This window comes from Notamacropus eugenii, chromosome 6 (genome assembly GCF_028372415.1).
Source record: "Notamacropus eugenii isolate mMacEug1 chromosome 6, mMacEug1.pri_v2, whole genome shotgun sequence".
Taxonomy (NCBI): domain Eukaryota; kingdom Metazoa; phylum Chordata; class Mammalia; order Diprotodontia; family Macropodidae; genus Notamacropus; species Notamacropus eugenii.
This window is the reverse complement of record NC_092877.1, coordinates 144,971,754-144,985,066: the sequence shown is the minus strand read 5'-3', so window position 1 is coordinate 144,985,066 and position 13,313 is coordinate 144,971,754. Positions and strand designations below refer to the sequence as shown.

The 13,313-nt window shown below is 37.4% G+C and overlaps 1 protein-coding gene across 2 annotated transcripts in view; it reads left to right on the top strand.

The window, feature by feature from the left end:
- PRMT9 (protein arginine methyltransferase 9) overlaps positions 1-13,313 on the top strand; it is a 54,055-nt gene that overhangs the window by 25,802 nt on the left and 14,940 nt on the right. For both annotated transcript variants that reach the window (XM_072621200.1, XM_072621201.1), the window contains one exon: positions 1,408-2,122. In XM_072621200.1, coding sequence (XP_072477301.1) covers positions 1,408-2,122 — 715 coding nt within the window. The remainder of the gene's footprint in view (positions 1-1,407; positions 2,123-13,313) is intronic.

Genomic DNA, 13,313 nt, shown 5'->3' with positions numbered 1-13,313 from the left:
AGTCTTTATCCATTTTCTTTTCTTTTCAATTCATTCTCATCTGCTTAATATGCTTTCAGTAAATTTTTATCATGTGATTTTCCTACTCAGAAATGTTCCTTGGTGCATGTAGGAAAAACAAAAAGTCAGGCTTCTTAGCCTGGTATTTGATTCCTTCAGAATCAGACACCAAAATACCTTTTTAGCCTTATCTGCCACATCCCTTTGAGAAGCCTCTTCACTTTTGTTCTGTGGGACTCGTGGCCTCTAGGGCATATCACAATAAGTAGAGATACTCAAAGAAAATAAGGTCTTTCTTCCCCCTGTGTATAGCCAATTTCTGGTAGAAGCCTCTGTTTAGTGACTTAAGGGGCAGGCATTGCTTCCCCTCTCCCTCTCCATTTTCCTCTGAAAGCTGGAATCAGGAATGATCGTGGTATTGATCATAGTTTGTACAGCTTTTGTAGTTATTTCTTTTTAGTATTGTTATCATATAAAATGTTCTGTTTCTGCTCAGTTCGTTAAAAGTTCTCAGAATTGTTCATTTTAATAAGATTGATGTTATTATATAAATCGTTGTTTCTGTTCACTCCACTCTGCATTAGTTCATAGCATTCTTTCAAGTCTCCCTGAAATCATCAATTTCTGCATTTCTTCTACTAAAGAATTCTTAGTGGCTGCCTGTTGGCTCTTGGATGAATTGTAGAGCTTTTAGATTGGCTCCCACCTTTCCAGTTCTGAGCCACAAGCTTTCTGTCTTAGTCAAACCATCCTTCTTGCAGTTTTCCATTCTTGGCATTGCATCTCTTTCCTCTGCACTTTTACAGTTAGTTCCCTACATCCAGGAAACCCTACCTCCTCACCTTGACTTTCTTCAGAGCACAGTTCAGGCTTTACATCCTACAGGAGACTGCTTGTTGTCTCTTGAAATTACTTTGTATGTATATTCATATGCTTTGGAGGTATTTAATATTTATTTATCCATCTACCTGGTGTACCTTCCCAGTGGAATAGAAGCTCTTTGAGGCCAGAGGATATTTGTTTCTTTTGTTAGAGTCTGCTGCAGTGCCTTGTATGCAGTAATCACTTAATGTTTGTTGAAGTGAAGGTCAGACTCAGATTCTGCCTCTTCCGAGAACCTAACCTATTCTCCTCTCGTTATTTAACTCTTTTATATCTTCCTGTTGATCATTAAAGTCTCATATGTTTGGTACTTTACAATTTATAAAGCATATTTGCCAGGTAAATTATAAGCCCGTTGAAGGTAGATACATCTGTTTCGTTCTGCTTTAAAGTAATATGATAATGCATAATATCCTCTAATTTTATTTTCAAATTCTATCAACCTCACATAGACTTTTTAATTTAAATTATTAATACATTTCTCTCTCTCCACCCTCTTCCCTCCCACTCCTGATCCTATTGAAGATTATTTTGTGAAGCCTGGAGACCATGTGATGATGGAAGTTTCCTGCCAGGACTGTTACCTGAGAATCCAGAATATTCATATTTTAAATGCTGATCATGGAATGGATGTTGAGAGAGGTTCCAACAAAAATGAGGAAGAATCTCTTGTTTTAGGCAGTGAAGCTGAACTCTGTAGTGCCCTGGCTAGCCTTCAAACCAGTAAACCAGATGAAATCAGGCAGACATGCACATTGGAATCCACAGAAATAGCTTTGCTTAACAATGTTCCCTATCATGAAGGATTTAAAGCTGCCATGAGCAAAGTGCTGACATCATTGACCCCAAATAAGCAGATGGATGTTGAAGGGCTTGGTGGTCAGATGAACTCTGGAAATTCACAAGATAGAAATTCCCTCGACATCACCCCTGACCCTTTTTATGTGTTAGATGTGTCTGAGGGCTTTTCTATTCTGCCCATAATTGCCGGGACACTGGGGCTGGTAAAGCCATACAGTTCTGTGGAGAAAGAACAGCACCGTCTCACTCTTGACCTCATTTCTGAAGCCAACCACTTTCCTAGAGACACACTTGAATTTTGGTTGAGACGTGTGGAAGATGACTGTGCAGTTCTGCAGAGACCAAAATCAGACAAACTCTGGAGCATTATCATCTTGGATGTCATTGAGACATCTGGCCTTATTCAACAGGATATGATGGAAAAAGCAGCAATATCCAGGTAGTGTACAACATAGGTGATATTTTCCTAAGAAAGCACTTTTGTCTGCACATGTGATCCTCAACAACTAACAGAGCACTTTTGTTGACCATGAAAATGAGTCTTAATGTTTTGTGTACATGGAAAATTACAGACTCTTATCATGTTTTTCTCTTTGACAGGGTTCTTATCTTTGCTTTCCCTACTAAGGTAATATCTTTTGTTAAACAGAAATTCTCTTTTGAAGGAAACTTCTTATTGGTAGATGGGAAAGTCCATAGAAGAGAATAGCAGTTGGATAGTCTCTAGTGACAGTGTTGGAATGTAGGTTCAAAGTGCAGAGCGTGTAGCGATGATCTGATTTTTTTTTCTATACTTCAGATGTGTAAAAAACCCACTTAAAGCTGTATTAAGGGGTGAAAATCCCTCTTTGCTAGGCTGTAGTACAGTCCAAGGTCTTAAGGGCTGCTCTGTTGTGACCATGATTTGTCTTATGTGGGGGAGGAGGAAGGCTAATCACTTAAAGAAAACTTGACTTTCCTTTCTGGCATTGAAAATAGAAAGTTGAGTAAACCTTTAGGTCCTAGAGTTCTTTTAGTTAGATTTGAAAGAACAGGAATACTTAATTTGGGCAATTTCTTTTGGACAAGGTATAATAGGAGGAAATATGTTTAAAATGTAAGGATTTCATAGTCACTTGGAATTCTTGCAGAAAATGTAGAGTACAGGTTGGAGAAATGACTTTGATTAGCAAAAGACAGATGAATTGAAGGAAGGAAGAAATGGTGAAAGTGCCAGAAAAAAACCCCTCAAAATATACTGTACCCTTCAGTGTAGTTGCCTTACCAAGCCATATGGTTACTCCAGTTATGCTGTGAGACATTTTGGAACTCTTCTTTTGTAGTTGCCTTCGGAAGACTGCAACACAATCTAGTGGTGATTGTTGGTGTTGCAAATTTCAAGATTCTGATAGTGGGCTTGATTTTTTTGGAACTAGCCGAAAGTCATTCAGAGTGAAGACTGGTGAAAATAGATAGTCAAACTAGATAGTTTGGTGTACTACTTATCTCATAGCGGATTGAGAGAGCTTTGTTAATTGTAAAGCACCATAAATACAAATTTGAATTTCTAATATTCACTATTAATAAGCTTTGTGAGACTGATTTTTTTTTGGTGGCCCCATAAACTTAGCATTGAAGGTAGCTCTCAAAATGTTAGTGAACAATACTATTATTATAAATATAGTCTCCAAGTTGACTACTCAGCCAGTGTAGCACTTGTTGGAACACATAAGTTCTGGTATGTTTATTAGTATCTTCATTTTTTAGTCATGTCTTGCATTAAGTAATATAATAAAAAATATTGGAAAGGAATTTCTACAGGTTAGATATTATGGGGGTGAGGGTGGGGATAGAGGGAGAATTTTGAAGCAGGTGGGTTGTCCTGTATGAGTGATTGATTATGCTAGGAGAAAGTACAGTTTGTGTGGTTGGCTACAGTAGATAGAGTACAACTTGATGGTTTTCTCTGCTACTTGTAGATATGTTTGTTGTTTTTTACCTTGTAAATTTTTCATTGCAGGGTCTTGGGTAAATAATGTTTGCTTCTGGACCTGAGAGGGTGTATAAAATAAATTTAATCTACCAGATGTTAGTAAAGTTAATGTTTTCCTTAATTAAGGACCATTTTTTGAGTATTCTCCTCCGATCTGTCATGGTATGGGGTTTGTAGTTCTCCTTTTCACTTGTCGTATTTTAACTTTCAGTTACCTGTCTTACTTCCCATGACTGTTCCTCGAGGGCAGTTCCCAAAAATGCCTTTTCTGGTTTCACACATCTTACATGCTCAGTAAATACTTGTCAAATTGAATGACACGTTAGTGTTTGAAAATCATACCTTAATAAAATAAATGACCCAGTAATAGTCATGGAAACAAGATATTTCATTAATTTAGTAAATTCAGGATTCTATGGATTGGTTTTTTTTTTTAGTAATACAGACAAGTCACCACACATCCATGCTTTTCGTTCTGTATGATTCTTGTCCTTTTGTAAATCCTGTGTAGAAGATGTAACCAAAGTTTTGGAGGAGGCCTTCCTCCATCTTCTCAAAATCTCTGGGCAAAAATGCAGCACTTGACTGGCTCTCTCTTCTCTCTCTTACTCTTTTTATAGCTGGCTCTCTTCCTTTTCTGATCAGAAGGAACTAGAACGAACTCTTATGCCATCTTGTACGTGCATATTTACATGGTCGTTGATGCGATTCAGTGTACGTTCCTTCACTGTTCTTTGGGTCACCTGCAGTTTCCATCCTTGTGCATGTGACGCTGCATGATTTGTTGCTGTGTAGTGTCACTGGAAGAATAACAGTGTTAAAAAGGGAGCAGCTTGGAATCGTTGAGAATGCTGTGCAATTTTGCAAGTTCAGCTCAGCCTGCGCTCTTCTTCCTGTTCATTTAGGGGCTTAGCTAATAGTCAGTGCCTGTAAATATAGATAAATATCACAGTAGATTGCCTAAATGGGTTACAGTCTAATTGTGTATCGTAGTATGGATAATATATATTCTTGATTCATTTTTATTTTCTTTTGTGGATTGTTAGCTTAATCTCTTTTGAAAGGTTGTGAATCTCATTGAGAAGGTTGTATAGTATTCTGTCTTGCAGCAATCTGTATGGCAAAGAGAAGCATCTGGAGGACCTAACCCCTCTTTGGTTTGGACTCTGCACAGAGTGTTCTCCATTACTGTGGCAACATCTTCTGTGTTGGCAAGTTTACATCTTCCTCTTTGCTGTTTTGTTTGATATTGAAAGTCAGGGGTCAGTTGAATAAAGCAATTTCTCTGGGTGTGTCTGTCAGGGAATCCTGTATGATCTTCAGATACATCTAGGATACGCTTGGTGGAGAACACTCAAGATTCGACTTAGTAAGAGTGCTTTTTCTATTATCAGCCAGCAGTAAACACAGTAGGGTCTTACCTTCATTAACATTTTTCAGAGCATTGTGTGACTGTGAAGCTATGGTCTGTTGTATAAAATTGTTTGCGAAAAGCCTTCATTTGTTCACTTCTTGTATTTTCACCCAGAATAATCTTGATATGTGTATAGATCATTCTCATAAAGATTTTATAAAGGTCAGAGTTTGGCATATGGAAGAAACCAGATAAAAGGGAATGAATGTATGAGGAACCAAGGTAGTTCATAACCAACTATCCTCAGAGGTATGTTTCATATCCATTATCCATTACATTGTTTCCTGAGTGCCCTGATCACTTTCTGGCCCTGTCCTCCCCTGCCTTCTTATCTTCTCATGGATTTTGTGTGCAGTGAAGTGAAAGATTTTCTCACTTAAGATTCTCAGTTGCCTTACTTAAGCTTTCTGAAAAAGGGAAGGGGGAAGAATGGCATTATATTTAGGGAGAAGTGATGGTACAAATCCAGCCTCCCTCCACTTCCATAAAAGAGTTTCTCTTTTTTCAAACTTTGGCCATTTATGGGTAGACTTCGGAGTTAGAACATATTTTCACCATCAAAGGCACAGATGGCTCTGAAGCAACATTTGGCCTTGCAAAGGATTCCTTTGAGGAGTCTGGCAACAGCAGTGGTATGAGCAGCAACAAAACACTCTTGATGCCAGCAAAACTAAACAGACATGGAAGTTTTTTTTAGATTATATCATCTGGACACAGCTAAAGAACATTACTTAGCTTAGTAGAACATTGAGACCGTGAATGGCTTCTGGGATATTTTAACTTGGAAATAATGTGGAATGCACATTTTAAGGATTTTCTATCGACTTCCTGGGTAGAACTATGGCTAGACATATTTACTAGTTCTTCATTCATTTTTTGTTTCAGTGCTTAGAGTTTTTTATGGAGATCTTTCTGTCAGTTCAGTCTTTGACAACAGCTTCAGCCAATTATTTGTGGGTTAGCTGATTTACAGTTCTCTTTCTTGTTACAGAATATTTAAGTGGGTCATTCTCCTTTTATGCTTTCTTTCCTTAAATTCATGGAATGGCACCCTCTTGTGGCAGTCGTGAGTTATATCTTTAGATGTAGATAAACCACAGGAAGCTTTGAGGATAGTCTATTTCAATGCTGTCTGTACTCCCAAGAAAAGTTAGATTGATTTTTTTCCCCCATAAAATGAATCATTACATTTTAGCAGATACTTTTATTTGTTCTGATGCATTTAGTGAAGTTTTAGCATATTGTATTATACTGGTTCTGTTTCAAGAAATCAAACAGTTCTTTCACTAAATTGGCTTGGCCATGCTAGTGATTTATGAGGGTATTAAAATTACATCTTGAGTGTTACCTATCTAGAGATTCAGAACTTTTGTCAGCTCAGTTCAGAAAAATACTCAGGTGTAAGATGTCTTTTGCTTATGTTTATTTAATGAGTAAGAAGGTGAGATTCTCAGTTTTGTAAGGAGCCAGGAGGATTAATCATTGAAAATTTAATATATCTGTGCCATGAAAATGCCTGTTTAGGGAAATGCAGCATTGTGGTTTAATAAATTTTTCTAGCTGACTGGAAATTAAAGTATTTATAGAGTGAAACTGCTCAAAACAAATTTCTTGGCACTTGTGTCAATTATCTTAAAGTGTGTTTTGTTTGATCTCCCAATTCTACATTTTTAGGATCTGGGAATTTTATGAATACCACATCTTTAATCTAGCAAGCAGTGTCAACACATTTTGAAAGAGATATCATAAAATAAAATGTTAAACTGCCTATCAGGACTTTTTCCATAGTATCAGACAGATAGAGAACTTCAGAGTCCCCTGAAATTAGACATTTAGGTGAAAAACAGTGTAGTCATTAGAAACAGAATTACTTAGTAGAGTTGAAGTAACAACCTGTTAGCAATAATTAATATGTATACAATTATTTTGAATTTATCTATATCTTTTCTTTTATCTGATGATTGGTAGGCAAATTTTGAGTTGACATCATCTGGTTGGAGGGACTAGTGTCTAGGACTCGGGTGGATGACTGAAGAAGTTTAGATTCAGTCAAAGGGCCGTACTTGAGGACCTAGAGGGTGACATGTGGCCTTGAGGCCATAGGATCCCCACCATTAGGTAAATATACCTATTAACTGGGATGTGACTTTATATGCAAAAAACTTGAGACTATTCATGGAAATAAAAACTTACCCAACCTTTTTTTCCTCTATATATGTAAAGATTGATTAGGGTGGGGGGGATTTTAATCTTATTTATTTTTATCTTTTTAACATTTTTTGTAATTTGAAACTTTTTTGATCCATTATCACTTCTCCCCCTTTCTTACTTACTCTCCACCATTTCACTATTTACCAAAAAGACAAAACTACCAAAACCATCCTTTGTGACAAATGATCCTAGTGAAGCAAACAAATACCCAGTTGGCCATGTCTAAAAATGTGTATCTTATTTTGTACCATTCGTCCATCATCTTTATGTCAGGATTCGGGTACCATGCTTCATTATCAACTATCTCCTGAAGTCATGATTGGTCATTGCATTGATTAGAGTTTTTAAGTCAGCCAATTGTTTGTGGCTTACTGTGTTGTAGTCATTGTATAAATTTTTCCCGTGACATTACTCTCTATTAGTTCATACAAATCTTTCCATAGTTCTCTGTACCCATTACTTTTATTTTCTTACTTTATTCTTTTATCAGAGTTCCATTTCCTTGCCTAGACTTCCTTAGTTAAGCTAAAAAAAAAGACTTTTGGGGAGCCAAGATGGTGGAGTGAGAGCAACTACTCGCCTAAGCTCTTAGACAGACTCCTTCAGATACCTCTAAAAAGAGAATCTGACCAAATTTTGGAGGTGCAGAATCCAATAGGAGACCAGATGTGGCAGATTCACAGACCAGGATAGACTGGAAGGTTGACAGGAAGGATCTGTTCCACTGGTGTGGAAGAACCCACAGCATACAGCACAGTGCGTCCTGCCCATGGCACAGTCAAGCAGGAAAGTCCCGGGGAGGCCTGAGGCACCAGCAGGGCAGCACAGCGGAAAGACAGAGTGGCAGCCCAGGGTGGGAGACCAGAGGAGCTGAGTGAGTGACAGCTGCTGAGTCCCAGGTATCAGCCTCAGCTGCTCCTGAGACTATCAGCTTGCAGATTAACTGTTAGTAAGTCAGCTACTTGAACTTCTGGGAGCCAAAATGGTGGAGTGATCAGTAAATGCTCTCTTTCCCCTCCCCTTGTTGACCTTGAAAGAATCATAAAATATTTCCCCAGAAAAATCGTGAATTGCTGGGATCAGCAGAAAGGGCAAACAGTCTCACAGTACCTGAGGCTAGAAATATTCCTCTTACTGTGGCAACAGCCGTACCTTTGCATACCAACCTAGAGGAGATCTGGAATCCAGGGGGGTGGAGCCTTGCACTAGGACCCAGGTGTGCCACAGCACTCCAGGGGAAACGGGAAGGCAGCCAGGATCACCAAGCACTGAGCTTGCCTTTGCTCCAGCTCAGCTGAGGGGATCTCCCATGACCAGACCATCCCTCCCCCACACTTAGCAAGCTAGCCCCAGGGCTAATCCGTAGAGACACAAAAAGAAAAAAAAGATACCTGCTCTTTGCTTTCTTACACCAGCCAGCTCAACACCAGGTTCTCCAACTTCTAGCTGAAAGAACCAGAGACCACAATACACAAAGTGTCATCATTACGAGTAAGAAGAAGCAAAGCAAGAAGGAAAAAGACCATAGAATCTTCCTATGAGGACAAGGACCAAAACATGAATACCAGAGAGGTCAGTATTGAGACTGTACTCCCATCTGAAACTTCAGAATGGACTATGAACTGCTTGCAGGGACAAAGAGCTCTCCTGGAACAACTGAAGAAGGAAATAGAAGAGAAATTGGGCAATGATTTTAAAAGTATGAAAAAGGAATTCTGTGAAGAGAACAGCTCTTTAAAAAGGAAAATTGAGCAAATGGAAAAGGAAGCACAAAACCTAACTGGGAAACTTGGACAAATGGAAAAGGAAGTACAAACACTAACTGGAGAAAATAATTCCTTAAAAGGAATAACTGGACAAATGGAAAAGGAGATGTAAAAGTTAACTGAAGAAAACAACTTGATAAAAATTAGAATTGGGCAAGTAGAAACTAGTGATTCTATGAAACATGAAGAGTCAGACAAAAATCTAAAGAATGAAAAGTTAGAAGAAAATGTAAAATATCTCATTGGAAAAACAACTGAACTGGAAAATAGATCCAGGAGAGAAAATTTAAGAATTACTGGCCTGCCAGAAAACCATGATGAAAAAAAGACTCTGGACAATATCTTCCAAGAAATTATCAAGGAAAACTGCCCAGAAGTGCTAGATACCGAGGGCAAAATAGTCATCGAAAGAATCCACCATTCACCTCCTGAAAACGATCCCAAACTAAAAACACCAAGAAGTATGGTTGCCAAATTCCAGAACTATCAAGTGAAGGAGGAAATACTACAGGCAGCCAGAAAGAAACCATTCAAATATCGAGGAGCTACAGTCAGGATCATACAGGACGTTGCAGCTTCTACATAAAAAGATCGGAGGGATTAGAATTAGTATTCCATAAGGCAAAGGAGCTGGAATTACAACCAAGAATCAATTACCCAGCAAAGTTCAGCATAACATTTCAGGCAAGGAGATTGGACATTCAATGAAATAAGGGATTTCCAGACCTTCCTGACAAAAAAGGCCAGAACTCAATAGAAAATTCAGTCTTCAAACACAGGTCTCAAAAGAGGCTTAAAAAGGTAAAGAGGGGAAAAGAAAAATTTGTTAAACAGTTTGGGCAACCTGTTTACCTCCATATAAGGGAAGATGATACTTGCTAATCTTGAGAATTGTACAGCTATTATGAAATATAAAAGGGATATACGTAGATGGAGAGAACAGGAATAAAGTAATGATGTGATAATGTGATTCAAGCATGCGAAGGGATTGTAACAGGAGATGTGAAAAGGAGGAAGCAGAAAATGGTAAATTACATCACAGGAAGAAGTACAAAATTATAATAGAGGGGGAGGGAGATGAGCATTGTTTGAGAAGGTACTCTTGTCTGATTTGGTTTAAGGAGGGAACAATAAACAAGTATGCAAAGCTGACTAGTTCTATAGGCAGTAGGAAGAGAAGGGGGAAGAAAGAGGAGGGGAAGCTAAAAGGAAGGGAAAAAATAGTAAGGGTAGATGGGAGTAAAAGGGAGAGGGGCTGAAAGAAGGAAGGAAAGACTGCAGGAGGTAGTCAAAAGTGAAAACTATTGAGGAGGGGAAGGGAGATGAGAGAACTAAAAGCACAAACGGTAGGAAAGAGGATGGAGGGAAAGACACAGATTGTAATCATAACTGTGAATGGAATGAACTCTTCCATAAAATGGAGATGGATAGCAGAATGGATTAAAAGCCATAATCCAACAATATGTTGTTTATAAGAAACACATTTGAAACGGGGATATGCACAGGGTAAAGGCAAAAGGTTGGAGCAGAATATATTGTACTTCAGCTGATGTTAGAAAAGCAGGGGTAGCAATCCTAATCTCAGACAAAGCAAAAACAGAAATAGATCTAATCAAAACAGATAAGGAAGGAAACTATATCCTGCTAAAAGGCACCATAGACAATGAAGCAATATCATTACTAAACATGTATGCTCCAAGTGGCATAGCATCCAGATTCTTAGAGGAGAGGTTGGGGGAGTTGCAGGAAGAAGTAGACAGTAAAGCTATACTAGTGGGAGACCTCAACCTCCCCCTCTTTGAACTTGATAAATCTAACCTTAAACAAGAAAGAATTTAAGGAGGTGAATAAAACTCTGGATAAGGTAGATATGATAGATCTCTGGAGAAAATTGAATGGGGGTAGAAAGGAATATACCTTTTTCTCAGTGGTACATGGCATGTATACAAAAATGGACCATGTTCTAGGGCATAAAAACCTCATACTCTAGTGCAGAAAGGCAGAGATAGTGAATGCATCCTTCTCAGATCATAATGCAGTAAAAATTATATGGAATAAAAGGCCATGGAAAGATAAACCAAAAATTGGAAACTGAATAATCTAATCCTAAAGGAGTGGGTTAAACAACAAATCAGAGAAACAATCAGCAACTTCATTCAAGAGAATGATAATGAGACAACGTACCAAATCTTATGGGATACTGCAAAAGCAGTTCTTAGGGGAAGTTTTATATCTTCGAGTGCCTACATGAATAAAATAGAGAAAGAAGAGATCCATGAATTGGGCATGCAGCAGAAAAAGCTAGAAAAAGAACAAATTGAAAATCTCCCAAGTAAATACCAAATTAGAAATACGGGAAAGCAAAGGAGAGATTAATAAAATTGAAATTAAGAAAACTATTGAACTAATAAATAAAACTAATAGTTGGTTTAATGAAAAAACTAATAAAATTGATAAACCTTTGGTCAATTTGATTAAAAAAAAAAACCAAATTACCAATATCAAAAATGAAAGGGGTGCACTCACCTCCAATGAGGGGGAAATTAAAACAATAATTAGAAATTACTTTTCCCAACTTATGCCCATAAATTCGACAATCTAAATGAGATGGATGAGTATTTTAAAAAATATAAGTTGCCCAGATTAACAGAAGAGAAAGTTGAATACTTAACCCCATCTCAGAGAAAGAAATTGAGCAAGCCATCAGTGAATTCCTTGGGAAAAAGTCTCCAGGGCCTGATGGATTTACAAGTGAATTCTATCAGACATTTAAACAACAGTTAATTCCAACATTATATAGACTATTTGGGAAAATTGGGGAAGGAGTCCTCCCAAATTCTTTTTGTGATAAAGATATAGTTTTGGTACCTAAACCAGGAAGAGAAAAAGCAGCGAATGAAAATTATAGACCAGTTTGTCTAATGAATATAGTTGCAAAAATTTTAAATAAGATTTTAGCAAAAAGACTACAGCAGCTCATCATGAGAATAATACATTATGATCAGATAGGATTCATACCAAGAATGCAGGGCTGGTTCAATATTAGGAAAGCTATTAGCATTATCGATCATATCAAGTACAAAACTAACAGAAACCGCATGATTATCTCAATAACTGTAGAAAAAGCTTTTGACAAAATAGAACGCTCATTCCTATTAAAAACACTGGAGAGCATAGGAATAAAGGGAACTTTCCATAAAATATTAAGCAGTATCTACTTAAAACTTTCAGCAACCATTATAAGCAATGAAGATAAGCTAGATGTATTAACAATAAGATCAGGGGTGAAACACAGATGTCCATTATCACCACTGTTATTCTATATGGTATTAGAAATGTTAGCTTTAGCAATTAGAGAAGATAAAGAAATTGAAGAAAGTAGAATAGGCAGAAAAGAAACTAAGTTATCACTCTTTGCAGATGATATGATGATATACTTAGAGAATCCCAGAGATTCAAGGAAAAAACTACTTGAAATAATAAACAACTTTGGCAGAGTTGCAGGTTACAAAATAAACCCACACAAATCTGCATTTCAAAGCCCAACAGCAAGAGATGGAAAGAGAAATCCCATTTAAAGCTAGGGTAGATACTATAAGATACTTGGGAGTTTACCTGCCAAAACAAACCCAGGGACTATATGAACACAATTACAAAACACTTCACACAAATAAAGTCAGATCTAAGTAAGTGGAAAAACATCAGTTGCTCATGGGTAGGCTGAGCTAATATAATAAAAATGACAATTCTACCTAAATTAATTTAGTTATTAAGTGCTATACCAATCAAAATTATCAGATAGTTATTTTCTAGAGCTGGAAAAATTAATATCAAAATTCATCTGAAAGAACAAAAGGTCCATAATATCAAGGGGACTAATGAAAAGAAATGCTAGGGAAGGTGACCTAGTGCTACAAGATCTCAAATTGTATTATAAAGCAGTAGTTATCAAAACCACTTGGTACTAAGAAACAGAAGGGTAGACAAATGGAATAGGCTAGGGACTCAAGACACATAAGCAATGAATTTAGCAATCTACTGTTTGAAAAACCCAAGGACCCCAGCTTCTGGGATAAGAACTCAATGTTTGACAAAACTTGCTGGAAAAACTGGATAACGTTATGGTGGAAACTAGGCATAGACCAATTCCTGACACTGTCCACAAGAATAAAGTCCAAATGGGTACATGATCTAGGTATAAAGATTGAAACTATGGACAAGTTGATGGAGCAAGGAATAGTGTATCGGATTTATGGAGAAAGGAAGA